The following is a 22777-nucleotide window of genomic DNA, read 5'->3' as shown; positions in this document are numbered from 1 at the left end:
TCAATAGGTCCTGGGACTACAAAAATACCTTTCCTAGATACTGAAGAACATCCGATTAATAAGGCACTCACACCATGTCCCAAAGGTCCCACAAGATTTGAATCAACCAATTGAACTGTGGTGTCGGTAAGAGTAATAGCTACTGCTCTTGTCAGGTCCACTCTGGTGCTTCCGGAGGTGGCGGTGGAGCAGCGGTCCAAGCACCCTGGACTTGTGTCGTACCACAAGGGCGAGACGTGCTCCGTGTCTCGTTCCCCTTTTTTCCGACAATCACTGGTGTTATGATTATCTTCCCAACACTGCACACACTATTTCTTTTGCTGTGAGCCTGGAACATGACATTGTGATTTAATATGTCCCATCCTGCCACAATTAAAACATCTCCTAGCTTGCCTCCCGTTATTATTTTTACCTTGCACAAGCGGCTTCACTGCAGCTCCTACCGCGGCAGCCATAAAGGCAGTTTTTTCCTGATCAATCATTCTTTCTGCCACCTCCAACAGCTGGACAGCTGATGACCCACACGGCAGGAGGCTTAAAGCTTTCTTAGTTTTCTCATTAGCATTATCATAAGCAAGCATATCAAGAAACTTTGCTTTCATATCCTCATTCAGATCAGGATTAATCATGAGAGCGGCATGCAGTCTGTCTATAAATTTTGGGTAAGATTCTATAGGTCCCTGTTCTATCCCCGTAAATGCTGGTGCTATTTTGTCATCATGGAGGGCAAAAATCGTTTTCAGAGCTAGTTCCTGCATTAATCGTAACACCTTGGGTTGGAATCCCACTTGCCACGCAGGGTTAGCGAAGGGGCTGGCACCTGTAAAGCATTTGGGCATTCACTCCAAACAGCGGATCCCCCTGCTGACGTGGCGTGGCCGCAGCAGCATGACTCGCTGCCTGCCAGCGTTGAAAAAACTGTATCTGCTGAGAAGCCGTTAACAAAGCTTGTGCAGCCATACGCACATCATATGGAGTTAATAAATTTGCTGTGAAAATATGCTGAATTATTGAGTTAGTATATGGAGATTTAAACCCATATTGTGTTACTGCTAATTCCGCTTCTTTGATTACTTTCCAGTCTAAAGGTTCCCACTCGTTACCCTGTGGTGTTACTATCACAGGAAAGGCCATCGGCCCAAATTGCCCCTCTATAATTGCATCCCAAATGACTCCCCACCATCGACGTGTTGGATTACAATTACCCCCCATGCCTCCCATTGGAACCAGCGGTGGTAACGGTCCCGCTGCTAATGTCTCCCCAGAGCCACTCTCCCCTCCTCCACCCTGTGAAAAAGGATTAATAGAGAAGGGAGATAGTGGCAGTGCTATAGGAGCAGGCTGTGCCAATTCTAGCATCCATGTCTCAAGTTGCTCCAATTTTTTCATGAGATCTTGCAGCTGTACATTCTCCAAACCACAGTGACGTTCTGCAGATGCCGATTGGGGTGATGGAGGCGTGGACAGAGGCAGAGGTGGATAGAAGCTGTCCTCTGTCGAGACGTTATGCACGCGTTCCGGGTATTTCTCTCTCCAACATGGACCGGGAGATTCAAGCGGTGGCAGATTCATTTCCTTTGGCTCTTGGCGCTTTAGCCGCACTGCTGCTACACACCATGCATCCCTGTCCTTTCTTTTGGCTTTTGGGAACGAGGCTCCCGAGAATGTCATAGCAGTAGCAGAGTCTTTTGCTCTAGCGCCTTCAACTTCTGCCGACAGGGCAGCAAAAGCAGATGTGGTAGTTTGTCATTCTGCTTTCATCTCTTTCAGAGTTGCAGGAGCGGTCTGGAAACTAGGACCATGCGCGGCAATCAGTTAGCTGAGGGGAATGTGCTCGAGCTGTCTAGACAACAATTAACATGATGAGGCATGTTTACAGAGCACAGGGGAGTGGGAGACGGATGGCGCCAAGGATGGCGCCAAGGAAAGGTAACACCTTGCTGTTGATTGCTGGTAGTTAACCACCAGTCAGGGATTGCCTAGTATGCAAGGCTTAGCTTCAAGAACCAATTAGTTTAAAACACGCAGCTTCTGAAAGTGTATAAAAACTCGTGCTTCTGTAGAATAAATTGACATTTGCTTGCATCAAGCTGCGTCCCGTCTCTTCATTCGCCGCACAGAGTCTCTGGGATCAGCCTCCACACTGTGGAGAGCTTCCCCCTGCCTTTAGAGCCTGAGCTAATGTCCTCCCACAGTGCTGCACCAACCTTTTCCTAAGTGTCTAGTTCAAAGCCTGCACTCACGGATCGGATTAATCCACGCTGCCGAGCCCACGACAGCAACCTCTTCAGGCTTCCCTCATCACAAGATAACCCTCTCTGAGAGAGGATATGTTGGAGGAGCTTCCACTGCTGCTTCCTCTTTGCTCAGCGTGGACCCCATCTCCTCCCCGACCGCTCACCTGATCGGGGCAAGATTCCAACGGCTGTGCGCACGCATCTTCCCAGGCAATGGGGCAGCACCTGCTACGGCCAGCTTCTTCTGCCCCCTCTTGTCCACCTCTGTGCTCCAGCCAAGCATGGACAAGAGGGTCCCTGTTCGGGCGCCACTTGTTGATGCAGAAGGCTCAGACACAACTTATACGACCAATGTGATCAAGTTAGTGCCACGTTATTAATAGACTCACACCAATTTATACTCTACAGCTAAAAATGCACACACTACGCACGCTTTGTTATGTAAAAGGTGATCGGTTAAAACTGCTCGTTCACACGCTCCCACCTCCCAAGTTGTTGGTCCCAGTGCAGTACCCACACGCTGCTCCCCCCTTGTGCAGGCATCCTGTTGTTATCATCTTTCTGTCCAACTCTCTTACCTCTCTGTGAATACACAGTTTCTTTGTCTCCCTTGGCCTTGCACATGTCCTTCACAACACCTGCAGCTTGTTAGAGCTGCGGCCTGTTATTACAACCAAGTTATTCGGTCTGGGTTGCTCATAATATGCCCGTTTTCTTCCAGCCACTCCACATTTTGGGTCTGACTCGACTTGCGTCGCCACAATTGGTTACCTCAACGTGCTGATGTGACCCCAATAAGGGGTATCATAAGGAGACCGTGAGACTGTGACCAGCGGGTTGCTGGGGAGATGGAGCCTGGTGAAGCAGAATAGCACAGTGGAGCGGCTGCAAGATCCCAGGAGAACGTGACACCAGAAATGTGAGCCAACAGGGACAGCATTGGGACTAATTTAAGGAAGATACCATGGTGCTGTCAGTGTTGAAGTTAGTGTTACAGCAGCGTGGAACTACTTTAGATGGGCTCTGGTTAAGATGTATGTTATTGTGGGCCAAGAGACAAGGAGTAGAAGCATCCACCATGACTGCTTTTAGTGTGTCGACCTGGGAGAATTTGGGATCGACACTGTTAGAAGCTGCGGCGAAAGGGGACAAAGAGGTGTCGTGGCTTTTGGCTACATGGGCACTGCTTAGTGATGCTGTGGGGGGCTTGAAAAGTCAGCAAGACGTCAGTGGGGGTGTATCAGCCAGACCTCCCCTGGATCACCCTTCAGTCAACAGACAAGAGGGTGAGGTCGTGGGGGAGGGGGAGAATCCGTGCCCCTTACCAGTCACCACGCCTCATTGTCCCAAAGCCCCCAGATCTGCCCAATGGCATCGACCTATGTTCGGTAGTGATTCCGAGGATGAGGACGGCAAGCAGAAACCTCGGCGGACTGATCCCTGCCCCCCTGAGTCCCACCAACATTTATGGCAGCCCACACTCCCTCCTCCCACAGCTGCTTCTCCCCTCCCGCCTGCCCCCTCTGCTCCTCCCCTGCCTACGCAGGGTGGAAATGCCAAAAATCGGGAATCATGTCCAGCTACGACAAGGTTATCAGTCAGAGGCAGTGATGAATGTGGTGGTGGTAGAAATCCAGTATCCAACGTAATGGTAATGCCACGCGGCCCTCGGCAATTTTGGCAGGCTGTAAAAGATGGGGTACTGAAAGAGGGAAACTGGAATTTAGTAGGACATACAGGTAGACCGCTCCTTGATGTTACTACTCCTTCCACTGTTGCACTGCATGCATGTCCTGTTATAACAGGAGACGTGGCTGCTGGTAATCCCAAGGTTCATACAGCACCTGCTTGGAAAGTAGTGCAGGACTTGCAAAAACCTGTTTCTCAGTACGGGGTGAATTCGTCGGTTACAAAGCAATCGTTACATTTGCTTACCATGGACACTTGGACTCCTTTCGATATTTCTCAGGTGGCGCAGATCATTTTCCAACCTGTGCCACTGTCAGTCTCCCACGGCACATGGCGGGCAGCGGTGGAACAGCAAGGGCTGCAGAATATGAACCTTGCACAGGATGATCCCCGGGTTGGTAATGGGCCTGACGTGTTGATGGGTACTGGGCAGTATGCCAGCCCTCAACATCAGGCTCAGTGGTCCACCCTAGTGTTAGATCAAGTCCAAAATAACCAAGTCCATGTTGGTGTTTGTGATATAGACTTTAGGGATCAAATATGTGCCTTAGTTTCTACACCTGTGCCTCCTGTTATGATTCCAAAGAATACACGCCTTGCTCAGCTTGTGCTTTTTGAGAGTTTTGTTCCCCAAACAGAGCCTAGATGACGGGTCAATGAAGGATTCACCTCCATTGGAATACCTCAAGTGTCTTGGACACAAGAACCATCTCCACAAGGACCCAACATGACCTGCACTCTGGCGTTGTCGGGAGGCACTCCGGCACAAGTGAAGTTGAGCGGTCTTCTGGATACCGGAGCAGACGCAACTGTCATATCGAGAAAGGACTGGCCACCTCATTGGCCTCTGGTAAATAACGCAGCGGGAGATGTAGGTCGGGGGGGCGTGACTACAAGCTACTTGTCTGTAAAACCTATACAGATCAAAACACAAGAAGGACAGACTGCCTCCGTCCGGCCATACGTTACCACCACAGCACTCACTCTGTGGGGCCGAGATTGTCTAGGACAGTGGGGAGTTTGGATCACCACGGATTTTTAACTGGGGCCACTGTACTGCAGGCAGTGAAACAGCCTCCCCTTGGTCTACTTGGCTGACCGACAGACCAGTATGGGTAGGTCAGTGGCCCCTGCCCCAGGAAAAGCTGTGTGCCCGGCATGAATTACTTAAGGAAAAATTAAACACGGGCCACACTGAAGAGTCACATAGCCCGTGGAACAGCCCTGTATTTGTGATGAAAATGATTTCGGGGAAATGGCGATTGCTGCATGACCTGCGTAAAGTCAATGCAGTGGTGGCCCCTGTGGGGGCCTTGCAGCCGGGATTGCCGTCTGCCACCGTGATACCAATGGAGTGGGACATTGTAGTTATTGATCTGTAAGGCTGTATGTTCACCATTCCTTTAGATCCAGAAGACAAAGCAGACAAAGCCAAGTCGGTTGTTGCAGTATGGTTGGATTTGCCTTTGCAGTCTAAGAAAAATTCTGTTGGATGGTCCAATTTTGTCAACTTGATCATAAGAATCTGAAAAAGATGTTTAGAGTTGACTGCAGTGGATCCAACAGCTGTGATTATCCCTGTACAACAATTCAATTTTGAATGGGCGCTGTCAAACGCTACTGCCCTTCAAGTGGCTCTTGCCAGTTTTCAAGGGCAAGTTCAGCACCATCATCCACCTCATCCACTTTTGAAAATGACTGTAGATGTAACTTTGCAGCCACGGCAGCTAAATCAGAGATGCCCAGTCAAAGGTGACACAGTGTTTACGGACAGGTCTGGAAAACCATGAAAAGCCACTGCTGCTTGGAAGCAGGACGGGCAATGGCATTCCCAAATTGTATATTTGGAAGGAACCCTGGAAGTTGAAGAGTTACAAGCTGCGGCCTTGGCATTTCAGTTCTTCCCAGGCACTCTTAATCTTGTTACTGATTCAGCCTATGTGGCAGCCCTCCTTCCCAAGTTGGATATCACTGTCCTTGGCCATGTCAACCATCCCAAACTTTTAGCAGCTTAGACTTTAGGTTGGGAAGGAATTTGGAAACGCCGCTCTCCATTTTATGTTATGCATTTTACAGCTGTTCTTCCCTACCCGTTCTCTAATTGAAGGCAATGCTAGAGCTGATGCTCTAGTTTCTGTGGCTCTGTCACTGCCTGTTCCTGATGCCCACCAGCAGGCCGTGTTAGCCCACCAATTTTATCATCGTATTTGGCAATCCTGGTATCATCAACTTGGCCAAAAGCGTCTCTCTCAGGCTGCTGCATGCAGCATTGTTGCAGCCTGTCCAGACTGTCCAAATGTTACCTCCATACCCAGTCTTGGAGTCAGTCCTAGAGGCCTTCAAGCTTTAAAACTTTGGCAAACAGATGTCAGTCATTACAACGAGTTTGACAGACAAAAATATGTCCATGTTACAATAGGCACGTATTCTGCTGCAATGATTGCTACTGCCCACACAGGTGAGACCAGTCGTGAGGTCATTTGGCACTGGCAACGTGCTTCGTCTGTGCTCGGTGTCCCCCTTGAAATCAGAACGGACAATGGACCTGCCTATAGCTCCAAGTCCATCATTCAGTTCCTTTCCCGGTGGGGGATCTCCCACAAATTTGGTATTCCCCATTCCCCTGCGGGCCAAGCCATCGTTGAACGCATGAACAATACTCTCAAATGCCTGCTTGAAACACAAGAAGGGGGAATGAAGGAAATGACCCCAGAGGCACGTTCAGAGAAAGCATGCTGTGTTTTGAACTTTTTGAAAATCTCTGCCAACCATGCGGTGCCTCCCATTGTGCGGCACTTTGTGTCACTTGGTAATAAGCAGCCAAAGCACAAAGGTGTCTTAGCAGGCATGAAAGACCTTGTACTAGGCAGTGGTCAGGACTGCATAGATTGTTACCTTGGGGGAGAGGTTATGCTTGTGTCTTTACAGATGAAGGTCTGCAATGGATACCAGCTCGCTGTGTGCGGCCTGAGATTAGCGTGCTGGATCGTGGGAGCACGGCTGCCACCAGTCAACCCAACAACTGATGTGTGGTCTCCTTAGCACAGCAACTGAACCCATCCCGGTTTGGTGTGTCTCTGGTGCAAGGCAGTCAACCCTCCCACACATGCCTGGTTGGTGTGCCCTTCCTCAAAACTGACTTGCAACGTGTGTTAACAGACATTATTGCACAAAAGCCGAATGTACGATTTCATCAAAGACTTTGAGTAATGAAGGATCTTACTGAAAACCTTGGTATTTGGGATAATAGGTTAACTCTGTATAACGGTAACCCACAAGAAATTGATGTTGTTGGCACATTGAATGCTGATAGTTGTTTTTATGTAGATGCTAATGTACCGGGAGGCCATGATGGCACCATGGCACCCACATAAATCAATATGTGCTCATGCTGATAAGCATAATGTGTTTAAACACAGTATAGCTTTGGATGAAACATGTAATGGTGTAGTTGAGTCATGGAACTGATGGGAACGTATTGCAGCAGCTCTTCTCTTACCCGGAGCAGCAGCAGGGAAAGCATTAAAAGAGTTAAATCACCTTATTTGTTAGGTAGTTAAGAATGCAAATCAAACCTCTAGTGTTTTGGGATTGTTAGCTGATGATTTGCCACCACATGCGATTTTACAAAACAGAGCAGCTATTGAGTTTTTGTTGTTGACTCAGGACATGGCTGTGAGGATCTTGATGGCGTGTACTGCATGGATTTAGGTGCCACATTGCAGCAACATGTTACCAAAACCTGAGAAACTGTCAGGGGTTTTTTGGCATCAATTCACTCAGTTGGCGGTATTGTTTGTTTGCTATTGCCTAGTTTGTGTCATATTTGCCAAGGGCCCTGCAGCGCACAGCACACCTGCCGCAAACAGCACACAGCTGTTCAAAAACAAAATAGGGGAATTGTTGGGGTCTGCAGTCGGTCTGCTAATGAGTTAGTTGACTTTGAAGGCTTAGTCGCGTACCTTTAAGACATCTACAAAAATGTCAGGCATGTAAACAGGATGTGAAAAAACCAGAACTTAAAACCGCAGCATACGGGCGCCTACAGCAACAGCAAACAGCAAGCAAGGAGAAGACATAAAGCCTATCAGCATCTGACACATGTACTGTCTAAGATATATAAGCAATATGTTAAAACAATAAATGCCATTTTAGCCATATTGCCTGAACTCACCCACGCATATACAGTGGTTTTGAGTCTGTCTCGACTTGCGTCACCACACCAACTGTGACAAGAGCTATGGGACTTGTGTGTAACAAGTGTCAGTGCGAACAAGGCTGCCTTTATATTGAAAGTGGCTGCCTTTACATTTAAAATAGGAATGGATCTGGGTCTCACTGAGCCCTGGAGTAGGACAGAGGTGACCATGCAACAGATGTTCCTGATGGGGGCTGGGGTGTAAGACAAAGAAGGGAAAGGAGTGGTGTTAGGGACCTCTTGGGGAATCTGGGGCAGCTTGTGTGGTGTGTCCAGGGGATATGGCACAGAGCAGGCCCCTCAGTCCTTCTCCTTAATTGCCTTGGTTCCTTCACCATGACCCCTAGATCTGCACACCTGCTGTGTGCCCCGACCTGCTGTGTGCCCACACCATGCAGACTCACCCAGCTTAAATCTACACTGGTATTTTCCTCTACCAGGCACTTCCCAGATATCAGTACTGGGAAAAAACTCTTTTATTACATAGATGTGACACAGGAGTCTAGCTGCACCATCCCCCAAAGCACACGTATAAAGGCCTCTGGGTCAAACAGGCTAGGTTCCTGCCTTGAGGAAGTGGACTCCATGCAGGCATTGCAAAACAAACAGGATTGTCACAGATTAAATGCTAAATGCACAGGATGTTCCAGAGATGACCAGGAAATGCCTTGTGAGGAGATTCAGGCAGTTCAGTGCTGCTGAGAGACACCTGACTGCATCAGCTTCTTCAGTGCGTCCTTCAGCTCCTGGTTCCTCATGCTGTAGATGAGGGGGTTCACTGCTGGAGGCACCACCGAGTACAGAACTGCCACCACCAGGTCCAGGGATGGGGAGGAGATGGAGGGGGGTTTCAGGTAGGCAAATATGGCAGTGCTGACAAAGAGGGAGACCATGGCCAGGTGAGGGAGGCACGTGGAAAAGGCTTTGTGCCGTCCCTGCTCAGAGGGGATCCTCAGCACAGCCCTGAAGATCTGAACGTAGGACAGCACAATGAAAACGAAACATCCACAGACTAAACAGGAACTAGCCACAATAAGCCCCACTTCCCTGAGGTAGGTGTGTGAGCAGGAGAGCTTGAGGATCTGTGGGATTTCACAGAAGACCTGTCCCAGGGCATTGCCTTGGCAGAGCGGCAGTGACAGTGTATTGGCCGTGTGCAGCGCAGCATTGAGAAACCCACTGTCCCAGGCAGCTGCTGCCATGTGGACACAAGCTCTGCTGCCCAGCAGGGTCCCGTAGTGCAGGGGCTGCCAGATGGCCACGTAGCGGTCATAGGCCATGACGGTGAGGAGAGAACACTCTGCTGAAAGGAAAAAGACAATCAGGAAGAGCTGTGCAGCACATCCAGGGTAGGAGATGTCCCTGGTGTCCCAGAGGGAGTTGGCCATGGCTTTGGGGAGAGTGGTGGAGATGGAGCCTAGGTCGAGGAGGGAGAGGTTGAGTAGGAAGAAGTACATGGGGGTTTGCAGGTGGTGGTCGCACACTATGGCAGTGATGATGAGTCCGTTGGCCATGAGGGCAGCCAGGTAGATGCCCAGGGAGAGCCAGAAGTGCAAGAGCTGCAGCTCCCGCGTGTCTGCAAATGCCAGGAGGAGGAACTGGGAGATGGAGCTGCTGTTGGACATGTGCTGCCTCTGGGCATATGGTCCTGTCACAGGAGAAAAAGACAGTGATAATTTAGGGGAGACTTCTGCAAGCAAAATCAAAGCCATTTCCCACAGACCATCCCCCCGTCACACACAGACATCCCTCTCTTTTCTCGGAGACCTTCCTGCAGCTGTGTGGCTGCAGCCCTGCTTGGTGCTGGCCGTGTGGGTGATGAAGAGCAGGGCATCTGCCCACGGGCTCTTGACCAGCCAGCCCCACTCTGCAGCAGTGGGTGGGGGCAGGGACCAGTCCTGGTGTTTAACTTTGTCCTCTGAAACCAGTGCCAACGCAGAAGGGCTGGTCAGCGTCTGCAGCGCCAGTGCTAAGGAACGGGAAGGGTGAAGGCATTGTAAGAGAGCTTGAGTTTTTTTCACAGCTCCCCCCCGTCTCTCCTGTTGCCTATTCTCGGATGACAGAAAAGCAGAGCATTTTTGCTGCCCTCCGGGGGAACACAGTGAGGTCTGTGAGGCAAGAGGATTGCCTGTGGGTGAGTGCACAGTGAGGGGAGGTGGTCTGTCCTTCTGGTTCCCAGTTTCTGTGGGCTTGCACCTTCCTGAGATGAATGGTGGCCACACTCCCATGTTACCCTGAAATACCACAAGGCACTGCTGAGAACGGACTGACCCACCACAGACCAGTAAAGGTTGTAGACTTTCATCAGAACTCAGCATCCCACCCACAGCAAAGGATACACAGCTCATTTCACCCACCCCAACAGTGTTTTCTCCATCACAGAAACTCTACGCTTCTATGTGGGGCTTTCAGATCACTAATGGGTGCGAGGGGACAGGTTTCCACTCTGGAGGGCAACTCGCTGCTTGGAAGGGAACTTCAAGGAGGTAGCCAAGTGCCCTAACAAGAGCATCAGGTTCAGGGAGAACCAGCCCCTTGCCCAGCCCCACATAGGGCATTGCCCACAGCCCCACAGCTGAGAGGAAAGCTGGGACACTTGTTCCCATGGACACACCTGCAGGAGAGGACCCACAAGGTCAGAGTGTGACTCTGCAGCTGAAACACCCATCCCCAGAGAGCCTGACAGCAAGAGCTAGAGAATAAAACTAACCCAAAACGGCAGAGAAAGAAGTAAAATTGCACTGATGGTCTAGGTAAGAGTGTCCAGGGCGAGCGAGCCAGGCACTGAGGGCAGCGTTGCCCTTGCCCAGCTCTGCTCGCCACCTCCCACACACCAACACTGCCGGGCAGCTGCTCTCAGCCCCTGTGCTCTGCAGAGGGACCGGGGCACGTGGCTGCAGAGCTGCACCGCGGCTCTGCTGGAGCTCTGGCTGCAGAGGGGGTGGCTCACGCCTCGGGACCCCCAGCCCTGAGGGCAGAGGCTTTGCTGGGGGGAGAGCAGGCCAGGGGGATGCCTCAGAGAAAGGGGTCTGCACTGCACATGGTCAGAGAGAGCTTTCTGATTCTCCCTTCCACAACAATTCTGTCTGAAGTTTCCTATCAGTCCTTGCAATATCCTGGATGCCAGGAGACTTTCCTTGTGGGACGTATCTCCCTGTGCCAGGTCTTTCCCTGTCAGTGCTCACAGACCACATCTCTGCCTCTGAGCACTGGCCCCACACAAACGTGCCTCTCTGAAGGGCACTGGCTGGGCACAGGGTCCTGTCCGCAGGGGGAAAAGGGCAGCTCAGAACGACCCTGATGGCTCCAGCAAATGTGCTGCTGCTGCTGTTCATAGGCGGAGGAGTGGCTGAGGGCACTTCAGGAGGCTCCTGGCAGACCTCCTCATCACTCAGAGTTACAGCTGGCAGTCTCAGGGACATCTTCAAACTCGAGATCTCCATTAACATTTCTGCCTCCCCTCTCCTGCCCCCAACAACAGAAAACTGAAAACACAGATTGAGGAGAGCCCTGGATTTATCATAGCAATCCCTGCGCTGACCTTCGATACGAAAAGTCTCATCCAGACATATTCTGAGGGTAACCTATACTTGTAAGCAGCGCTCACCCTTGCGGCACACTCTCAACAGCAGAGAGATCCTTCCCTATCAGGGGTCGGTCCATACGCCCCCAGAGCTGTCGGGAGCCCCCAGCAGGCTGAGAGCTGCCCCTGGCAGGCGGCAGAGCCCCTGCCCCAGCACACAGCCCCCTGGGCTGCAGGGACCCTGCTGGCAAGGACAGCCCTGGGCACCCCTGCCTGCACAGCCACCTTCACAGCCCTGCAGCCGGCCCTGGCACAAGGCAGCCCACATGCCCTGGCCCTCCCACGCTGCAGCAGGGAAGCCCTGCTCTGCAGCACACTGGCCTCCTCCACAGCAAAAGGCTCCCACACGGTCCCACAGGCTGGGGGGGGCCCCAGCTGCTGCAGACCCGGCTAGGAACTGCAGAGGCATTGCCCTGCAGCCACACACTTACCGGCTCCAGGGCTCTGCAGATTTCTCCAGCAGGGAGCTCTCAGCAGCCCCCCACCAAGGGCTGCTTTTGAGCTCTCCCTGCCTCCCTCCTCTGCCCCTCTGGGCTCCCTCCAGGTGTCCCTGGGGCTGCAGGGGAACCTGCTGGGCAGCAGGATGAGGCAATCCCTCACGGGCCTTGCCTCTCCTGGGGGGACACACTTATTTCCAGCAGTGGCAATTCCCTTACTAGAAAAAGTTTTCTGCAGGAGTATCAACTTTTGTTAACCCATTACTAGAGAGGACACCAGGAAAACTGCAGCAAAGGATCCAAGTACTCCTAAAGGAGCGTGTGTGTATGTGTGTGTCTGGTGGTTCTGCAGGCAGGGGCAGGGAGGATGTCTTCAGAGCTTCAGTAAGCCCTGCAGAGCCCATTTCAGCACTTCATTGCACAGTCCGAGGGGTCAAGACCCAGCTCTCCTTTGCCCAGGCCATGTCTCTGCTCTGAAGCAAAGCCTTTGCACCCCCGGGCTCGGGGACACTTGGTACCAGGTTGCCTTATGGCCAGGCAGAGCTGGGCTGGTGCCACAGCTGGGGGGCTTCAGCCCAGATGTGCAGCAGTGCCCTCAGCCAGGCGCCCACGCAGAGGCAGCTGCAGCCCGTCCTGTTGCAGACAGAGCTGTGACACTGAGGGAACCAAGTGCCAAGGCAGGTGGCAGAGCTCAGCACAGCTGCTCGGCAAGGACAGCAGCCTCCAACAGCCCAGGCATCCACCACGCGGTTTAGACCGGTGAGGCAATTCCAGGGCACCCGAAGGAGTGTTCCCTCCTTCTGCACAGGCCACAGCCTGCCAGTGTATGACCTGGGGGCTGCACTCTGCTGCTCTCCTGCCTCACTGCCCCTGGGAGACGAGACTCCACCATTGCTTTGCTCCTAGTACCAAGGTGGACACGAATGATGCAGGGTTTCAGATCCAGGGGAGCATCACAGCTGTTGGCCCATCTGGCAGCTGTGCTAGAATACTGATGTAAACAACCTACAGACACATAAAGGAGCATTGTCACTGTGCTGCCCTGTGACTGTCAGTAGGTGGTTACTTGACCACTGGCTTGCAGGATCCCACCAAGCCTCTGTCTCGCTGCTCCCCTCCTTCTTCACTCACCTTGATGTCTGTAGGGTTGTTCTCTCACATCATTCTCACTCCTCTCCCTTTCTGCTTTGTCCTTTCTGCCATAGGGTATCACAGAGGTGCCACTAGAATTGCTTATTGGCTCAGGTTTGGGCAGGGGCTGGTCTATTTTGGAGTCAAATGAAAGTCGCTGTTATGGTCATGGAGTCAGCTCTTGATCTCTTCTCACCTCTGCCAGCCCTACAAACACCTCCAAACCACTCCCAAACCCTTGCCATGTAAACCCACAGGATCTCTAAATTCCCCAAGAAGATGTGAGGTTATTGATCCTAAGGCTTCCTCATGCTGCTTAAATAAGACTTTTCCCCTTCCTCTCCCTGATTTAGGTGATTTCAGAGCAGTTACCCTGAACCACACCCGTGTCACCTGGGCCAAGCTCAGACATGTAACTACAAAAATAATAATGGGTACCAAGTGTCCAAGGTCACACGCAAGCAAAATATTTTGCTGCAGAGCATGCTGGGGTGGTGGGCAGAGGTCACTGTGAAGGTGAAATGAGATGTCCCTAAGGAGAGCAATCCATGCTGTCCTTGGGACCAGAGACATGCAGGGCTGGACTGTGCAGTGCTGCAGGAGAAGGCATTGCTGCCAGTGATGCCTCCCGCCCCAGAGGACACATGGTTCCGGTGAACCTTATACCCAGAAAGGACAAGGTGCTTTTGAATGTGTCCTTGACAATGGACATCCCGTGATGCAGGAACACTTTGAAAATCATTGGTCTGTTTCTCTATTGCTCACCACAGCGATGACTTTCCACAGTGCTGGCTAACTGGGGAGGCCCAAGAAGGCTGAATGCTAGTCAAGTGCTGCCCACCTACAAGAAGGGTAGGAGGGAGGATCGGGATAACTACAGGCCTGTCAAACTGATCTTAGTGCCAGGGAAGGTTGTAGAGCAGATCGTCCTGAGCATCATCACACAGGAGCCACAGGAAAACCAGGAGGTCAGGACCAGCCAGTATGGGTTTATGAAAGGCAGGTCCTGCCTGATGAATCTGATCTCCTGCTGGGACAAGGTGACCTGCCGAGTGGATGAGGGAAAGGCTGTGGATGCTGTCTACCTGGACCTTAGGAAAGCCTTTTGGCTGCATCTCCCACTGCATTCTCCTGGAGAAACTGGCTGCTCATGGCTTTGGTGGGTGTTCTCCATGCTGGGTTAAAGCTGGCTGGACAGCCAAGCCCCAAGAGGGGTAGTAAATGGAGTGACATCCAGGTGACAACAGCCCATAAGGAGTGGTGTTCCCCAGGGCTCAGTGCTGGGGCCAGTCCTGCTTCAGAACTTCATCAATGGTCTGGATTGAGTGCACCCTCAGTGAGTTTGTGTACAACATCAAGTGGGGTAGCAGTGCTGATGTCCTTGAAGGCAGGAAGGCTCTGCAGAGGGATCTGCACGGGTTGGACCATTTGGATGTGTCCAACTGTATGAAGTTCAACCAGGAGAAGTGCCAGTTCTGTACGTGGGTCACAACAGCCCCCCACAACGCTACAGGCTTGGGCCAGAGTAGCTGGAAGGCAGGCTGGTGGGGAAGTACCCTGAGGGTGCAGGTTGGCAGATGGTTGAGCAAGAGCCAGCAGTGTGCCCGGGTGGCCAAGAAGGCCCATATCATCGTGTCTGCTATCAGAAACAGTGTGGCCAGCAGGACCAGGGCAGTGATGGACCCCCTGTACTCGGCACTGCTGAAGCCACACCTTGAACACTGTGTTTCCATTTTGGGCCCCTCACTGCAAGAGAAACGCTGAGGATCATGTCCAAGAAGGGCAACAAAGCTGGTGAAGGGTCTGGAGCCCTGGTCTGTTGAAGAGTGTCTGAAAAGATGGTTTTCTTTTGAAAAGTGGTTTTACTCTGGAGAAGAGGAGACTCAGGAGGGATCTTACTGCTCTCTAGAGTTACCTGAAAGGAGGTTGTAGATGAGTAGGGGTAGGTCTCTTCTGCCACATAACAAGTCACAGAACAAGAGGAAATAGCCTGTAGTTAGAGAGGAGAGCTTTAGATTGGATATGAGGAAAAACATCTTCACTGCAAGGATGGTCAAGCATTGGAACAGGCTGCCCAGGGAGCTGGTGGAATCACCAGCCCTGGAGGTGTTTCAGACATACATAGACACAGTGCTTCGGGACATGATTCAGTGACGGAATTGGCTGTCCTGAGGTAATGGTTGAATTTGATGGCCTTTAAGGTCTTTTCCAACCTAAATGATTCTCTGTTCTTATGCTTCCGTGATTTATTGCAAGCCTACCTAGACACGTTGCTGAGCAAGCTGGTCTAGGTCACCCTGCTTCAGTTGGAGGGCTGGATACAACGATCTCCAGAGGTCAGTCCAACCTGGAAAAAGAAGCCATAGAGCTATAAGAGCATATATAAAAAATGTCAACACAACTAGGGAAGTTCATGTGAAGAATATTTCTCCATAGAAATGGCCTGTGGGAAATGCATTTGAGAAATCTGAACGAAACAAGGCTGCTTTTCTGTGGCCAGGTCATGGGTTAGAATGAGGGTGACAGAGGGGTGTGTTATGAGGAGGACAGCTGATTCTCAGGAACTCCTCATGCAGGAGGACATGCCTGGCTGTGAAGGGGCCTGTGAGGTCAGTTCTGTCTCTGGAGGTGACAGGCCGGCAACAGGAACATGGCTGGGAAAGTCCTTCTGCCAAGCTACAGCATAGGACCTCTCCAGGAAAAGGGCTGGGGTACAGGCTGTCATGTCCATTTTGCCTGTGGACATGAGAGGACAGCAGCAGGCATGTGGCTTGGTCACGTCTCTGGGAGAAGCTGAAAGGCCAGCAGCAGCCATGTGGTTTAGAAGACCATGTGGAGGTGACTTCACTTTTTTGAGGGGAAAGACCACCAAAAATAGCTTTTGAGTTAGGTTCCCTACTTGGAGGGCAGTTCCTGAGGTGGTAAAGCTTTCCTGGGTAGTGGGAAAAAAGAGGAGAGGGGAAAAGATTTCACAAAGTGTAATGTTGCAAATGGAGAGTGGCTATTGGGAGGAGGAACTGTCACTGCAAGGGTCCTGCTGCGGTGCAAGAGCTCAGCCAGAGGGAGCCTGGATCAGCCCATGGCTTTGTGTTTCAAGGAACAGCCGGTGAGAGTGGAGGTACCTCAGTGAAGGTATGGCAATGTTGGGGTGGGAGCAAGGCAGGGCAGCGAGATGGTGCCTACAGCCTGCAGGGCAACAGGGGCAGGGCTCCAACCATGTAGGACAGCCTGTGGTGAAGAGGGCAGAGGGCACTGTCAAGGCTGGAAGGCACCAGTAGAACCCAGGTCTGTGTCCCCTTGGCTGTGGCAGCTGTCTCTGCCTCTGAGGGCCATGACAAGACATGATGTCCTCACGGCACGGGGGCATCGTTGCCTCCTTGCGGCCCCATGGGGAAGCTGGAAGTTGCTGTGCCATTGCTGTCCTTCACTGGGCATTGGATGCCCACCTTCCATGGTCCCCAGGAAGAGCCCTGAGCCCTCTGTGAGGGACAGCACCCACCTCCCCACAGGCTGCAGGTCACGGCTTGGCCTTTCTGCTTCATCAAGCAAGCCAAGGCTTTGCTCAGCAGCAGAGCTGCCTGCACAGCGCCTTTGCCTTCCTGCACTCACAGCCCCCAAGGATGGGCTCTAACAAGGCCATGGGGAGGCTTTCTCAGGCATGGCCCTCAGTGGGGCCCATTAACGCTTCCAGGGACTGTGGGCTTTGCTCCGGACTTGGTGTTCTTGAGAGGTTTCTTCAGGCTCCTCTGAACACCTGAAGTCCAGAGCACCACAGACACCCTGGGCTCATGACGAGGGAGAACGCCCTGACGAGCCCTGTCTCCTCCATCAGGGACATCTGGTCTTCAAGGCTTGAACACTTAATAAGTTTCAGAAGTATAGTTAAAGAGGAAGGCAGGTAATGACCACTATGGAGAAGTGATAGAAGACTTTTCTAATGGCAACTGATGCAGCATGCCTCCTGAGGAGTTGTGCAGAGGTTGGAAAAGCAGTTCCTGGAGCTAAACACTGCATGGACAGCCTCACTTCTCACCTCCCCAGCCCCACTGTTTATCTCCTCAGCCCCATGGCACTTCCATCACTTGACATCTGACTTCTCCAACCAGCTCTGCAGGTGAATATAGGAAGTGCTTGGCAGTAAATATTGGCTGCTTTCCTTTAGAGAAGAGGGTGTAAACAGGAATAAAAGAGGGATTGCTTATCAGGGTGTGTGTTGGGGGAGTGGGTTAGAAATTAATAAATAAAAATAAATTTCTCAGCTGTCGTATTGTAAGTTCAAGCAAATCCCCATAAGGACTATTGCGACAACTGAAGAGTTGCCCATAGGGAATATTAGAGACACTACTGAAAGACAGTCCAATTTTTCCACTCTGAACCTTAAAGCAGAAGCTACATAGGTAGAATGGGTTGGAGTGATCAAAGAGGAAGAGGAGAAAGGCATCTGGAGATGAACTTTTTAACCAATAGCTGTAAATCAGGAAACCAGGACATCAGCATATTTTCTTCAATTTCATAGAAGGTGTGAACTTCCTGGGACTCATGACAAATATTAGGATGATTCCAAATTTTTTTGTATCTCTAGAATTTCTCCCACTTTGATCTACGTATACGCAACAACTGGTATTCTCTGAGGTTTGCCCTCTGATGCCAGAGTTCACCCAGAGGGAGCCTGGATCGTCCCACGGCTTTGAGTTTCAAGGAACAAGCAGGGATGAGGGGAGAAACTCCAGAAAAGGCAGACAAATGCAGGTGTGAGGGCTGGGTGGAAAAGCAAGGAAGATGCCAACCCCCAGAGTGGAAAGAGGTGCCACATGGACAGTGTAGGGCAACTTGCAGTGGAGATGGCCCAGGGCTGCAGCGAGGCTGAATGGCCCCACAGGGGGCTGAGGCCTCTGTCCCCCTGGCAATGGCAGCTGCCTCTCCCACCAAGGCCTGTGACATAGAACTTGATTTGGAGGGTCTTATGTTCTGCCCTCCAAGAGCCTGGGGGTCAGGGCTTGGTCTTTCTGCTTCATAAAAAAATCCAAATGTGTTTTGCAGCATTACAGCCACTGACACAGTACCTTTGCCTGCCTGCAGGTCTGGCCTCTAATTAGCTACTCTAACGAGTCCATGGGGACGCTTTGTCAGCAATGGCCCTCAGCGGGACCCATCAATGTTTGAAGGTATTTTCAGTGTTGCTTCTGACTTACATTCCTTCAGTGGTTGGTTCAGTCTGCTCTCAGTAGCTCAGGTTCATGGCAGGAGCCCCCAAGGCCCTAATGAGGTATTTGCCTTTTCTCATTTCCTTCAAGTCTTGAAGACCTGTGCAGCTAATTGAATCTGTTCCATTCATGTAGATAAGAGAGAGGATTTCAAAGTGCACTTCAAAATAATTATTTTTCATTTCATAGGTTGTATTTTGCTACTTTTTAGGCTAGAGGGGAGGTTCTAGCAGCAATCTCCAAGTGATAATGATGCAGAGGGTCTCCTCATCAGGTCTGGACTGGTAGGAAATGCAGTCCCTTGAGGTCTAACACCAGATGGACAACCTTGCTCTGAATGTCCCCAAGACCACCCTTTTTCTCATTGTCCCCTGGGACTCACATCCCTTCTCCTTACGTCAGACTTCTCCCCTCAATTCTGCAGGTGGGTGCTGCAGCTCCTTTGCACCATCCCCACCTGTTTGCCTTAGAGGACTGGCTGCACACTGGTGAAGAAAATTGTTTTCTATCTGCAAGCACTGTGAAGAATGATCAAGTGTCATCAATAGGAAAACACACTCCACAAGCACATGTCAAGTCCAAGCTGTCTCTGATGAGGTGCCTTTCTGCAAGGGACACTCTTATGAGAAATCTTTTAGGTTGGCAGATACGGAAAGATAGATCTAATCACAAGGAAATATCTGGTTATAGGGGACAGATGGGCTGTGGGAAGACATATAAACTTTTCCACCCTACAGCTGAAACCAGCAGCACAGGTGAGATGTACCTGAAAGACCAAAGAAAAAAAGGAGGAGAAACCTGAAGGATAATGGAATAAGACATTGTCGAGACAGTCTGCTGAAAAGACATCCTCTAGAAGTGGTTATTGTCTCCTAGTCAGGTGCAAATATGTAGAAGATGAGAGAAATTAAGGACAGATGGTATAAAGGATTAGTGGTAGTGACATTCTGGAGGAAAATTGGTATTTCTTAGGAATATCCCTTTGGAAACCTCCTTTTATAGGCAGAGGTCTCCTGTGAGAGAGGATGGATGAGCAGGTGTTACAAACATTTATGAAGAGTCCAGAAAAGCCACTCAAATAACCACAGGCTGCACGGACACCCAGTGGTGAGGGGTGTGCCACCAGTTAGAGTCCCCTTGGCTGACATCGCTGGCACCTGAGCGGGTAACTGTCCAGGTGGATTTTCCAAGGGTAACTCCTGCCTCGCCAACCTGACAGCCTGCAGTTGTGCGTGAGGAGCTCCACAGTGGATGTTATTTCCCTCAGCTTTACAAAACTCTTGTCATGGTCTCCCTCAGCGTTGTTCTGCCCAAGCGATGCCATGACACTCTGGGTGCAAACAGAAAGAGATGAGTAAAACACCAGCTGGATGGTCAGGCTGAGAGAGCAGTGGGGAAGGGCTCACACCCCACCTGGAGGCCACTGGGACATACTGGGGCAGTGTGGGCACCACAGGGGACTCTCCTGCTTACAGTTTAAGAGCTGTAAAGATAATCCAGTGGAGGCAACTCTCACAGTGTCTGTCGGTGGCACCAAACTGAGAGGACCATCCCTGTGCCCTAGGGATGCCATGGAGGGGAACCCTGGCAGGTGGGGTGGCCGCCCTGTCAGGAGCTGCACAGATGCAGGAAGGACCAAGGGCAGAGCCTGCACCTCCCTCGGGTGGACTAACACCCTGCAGCTGCAGGGCCTGGGACCTGCCTGGCTGGGCAGTGTCTGTGCAGAAAAGGCCCTGGTGGTGCTGGGGGACAGAAGGCAAAACACAATCCCAGCCCGTGACCTGGTAGCAGAGGCAGCCAGCCGTGCCCTGGAGCGTCTGAAGAGGTGCCTTGACAATACAGTGAGGGAAATTATATTTTTTCCACATTATCATCACTCATAACACCACATGTAGACCGCTGTGTTAATATTTTGGACTTGACTGGGGAGGGAAGGGGGGAGGGAGCGGCTGGGTGGCTGCTGGGCTTTTGGCCGGAGACAGCCCATTACAACAAGGAAGGTGTGCATAATTCGGAGGGAGTTAGAGGAAAGAAGGAAGGCAGCAGAATGTCCCCAGGACTTGGAGGGCCATGGAGTCATTTCATTGGCCACCCCATTCAGAATGAAGCTGGGAAGTGAGCCTGAAATTCAGAACCAACAAGGTCAATAGACAGGCCAGGCTGTTCCTGTGGTTGTGCCTGGAGACCCGCACACCTACAGCACAGGTTGTGCTGGGGCTGAATCTCCTGCCTGGCTTCAATGGCCTCCCGAAGCCACGGACAAAGCTTTGGGTGGAGGCCCCAGGTGAGGCTGGTCAGGGCCAGGAAGGCCTAGGGATGCTCTCAGGGCCCTGCCCCCATGGGATCCCACCTGCCAGTGCCCTCAGCAGGCCAGGTTCTCCTTCCCTCCTGTCCTGGGCTGTGCTCTGCTGCTCTCCTTCCCCATGTGCCTGGGCATCAGGGACACCACAACTGCACACTACTAGAAGCAAGGTGGCCCTGGTCTTCAAATCCCTGAGCAGATTGTCCTCTTTGTGGAGTCCCAGGTGCAGATCAGCATCAGAGTGGGTGGCCTGGTTGGTCTGGGGAACTCTCCCACAAAGACCTGGGCTCCTGGCATCCTTGCTTACCTGTGCAGTGATCACCAAGGAGACTGATTCCCCCAGAAGAGACAGGCTCTATGATCCACAGGTTTCCTCAGGTCATTTCAAGAAGACATTGTTCCTGCCTCACCCTGACTGTATGACCTGTCGCTCTGTCCTGGCTCGGGCTGGTATGGAGTGCATTTTCTTCACAGCAGCCCTTCTGGTGCTGTGCTTTGCATCTCTTCCTAAGGCAGCGCTGACCACACACCAGTGTTTTGGCCACCGCTGCAGAGTAATCACCAAGGCTTCTCTTTCTCACACTCTGCCTGCGCTACAAGGAGACTGGGGGGATGCAAGGAGCTTGGGCAGCTGACCCCCAGTGACCACAGGGATATTGCATATCCCAGGACGTTGTGCTCATCAATAACAGCTCGGGGAAAGGAGGATGAAAAGAGGACATTTGTGGTCATGGCATTTGTCTTCCCGTGTCACTGACAGATGTGCTGAAGAGCAGCTTTTCTGGGGATGGCTGAACCCCTGCTGCCCATGGCAAGGAGTGAGCGAATTGCTCATGTTGCTCTCCTTGCACACAAAGCTTTTGCTTCTCCTGTCGAACTGTTATTTTCCTGACCTGTGAGTTTTCCTCTGATCCTCTCCCCCATCACGCTGGGCATGTAAGGGGTAAGTGAACAACAGATGCTGGGCATTTGCGTACTGGCCAGTGTCAAACCACAACTAATTCCTCCCTCAGTGCCACCCTGGCTGCTCTCCCCTTTGATCCACACTCAAGCTCTCACCCAACCTCATTGCCTGTCCAATACAAGAGCTCCATGTATCTGAGCTGCCCTGACCTCACACAGAGCGTCCCCCTCCCCTCATCTTTCCCGTAGGTCTCCCCCACAGACCTTGTGTCTCCATCCCCTACCAAAGGCGTGGGAGCTGCCCTGCCCCTCCTCAGCGCTTACGGCACTGATGTCACAGCTCTGTGGTGGCACAGGGGGCTCCTGCTGCCCGCGCCCCAGGCGGTGGGCTCTGGGGCCCATGTGGGCTGCAGCACCTCAGGGGTGGCACCAGGGCCAAGGGCAGGCTTGTCACACGGACACCGGTACCCAGGGATGGGAGCCCTTGTGTGGGAGGGGTTTGCTGCCCAGCAGAGGATGCTGGAGCGGGTGGCAGGGGGCAGCAGAAGGATGAAGGACGTTCCCACCACGAGAGCAAGGGCTGCAGTCCCCGAGGCCAGAGGGCAACAGGCCTGGGCTGCGCAGCCCTGGCAGGAGAGGGCTTTGCTCTCCCAGGTGACTCTGTAGCACCCTGCGGCCTGTGCCAGAGCTGAAGCTCGTCTCCAAGATGGGCAAGATGCTGCTGCTGGTGCTGAGAGAGCCCCTGGGGGAGGCCAGCCCGTGATCCAGCCCTCCTGGGGCTATCCTGCTGGTGGCAGGCCGGCCAGAGAGCAGCTCTGCAGAGAAGGACCTTTGGGTGCCAGAGGACAAGCAGCTGAGCAGAAGCCATCGATGCACCCTCATGGCAAAGGCCAACAGCCCCCTGGGCTGCATTAGGAAAAGCATCGATGGCCAATGGGGGGAGGTGACCCTTCCCCTCCTCTCAGCACTGCTGAGGCCACATCTGAGGTGCCGTATCCATGGCTGGGCTTCCCAGAGCAAGGGAGTTGTTGACCTACTAAAGTTCTGCAAAAGGCCACTAAGCTTCTTGAAGGGACTGGAGCATGTCTCCCAG

At 52.1% G+C, this 22777-nt stretch overlaps 1 protein-coding gene across 1 annotated transcript; it reads right to left on the bottom strand.

Annotated features, from left to right (window-relative positions):
* Nucleotides 1-8813: 8813 nt before the first annotated feature.
* On the bottom strand, nucleotides 8814-9749 carry LOC129783488 (olfactory receptor 14C36-like). The gene has a single exon (XM_055793443.1). The coding sequence runs from the start codon at nucleotides 9747-9749 to the stop codon at nucleotides 8814-8816; it is 936 nt and encodes a 311-aa protein (XP_055649418.1).
* Nucleotides 9750-22777: the final 13028 nt, after the last annotated feature.

The sequence above is a fragment of the Falco peregrinus genome, unplaced genomic scaffold, assembly GCF_023634155.1.
Source record: "Falco peregrinus isolate bFalPer1 unplaced genomic scaffold, bFalPer1.pri scaffold_42, whole genome shotgun sequence".
Taxonomy (NCBI): domain Eukaryota; kingdom Metazoa; phylum Chordata; class Aves; order Falconiformes; family Falconidae; genus Falco; species Falco peregrinus.
This window is presented reverse-complemented; position numbering and strand designations above follow the sequence as displayed.

Excerpts from the sequence above, each read along its gene's own strand:
- LOC129783488 (XM_055793443.1), bottom strand. The coding sequence starts at position 9,749 with ATGTCCAACAGCAGCTCCATCTCCCAGTTCCTCCTCCTGGCATTTGCA.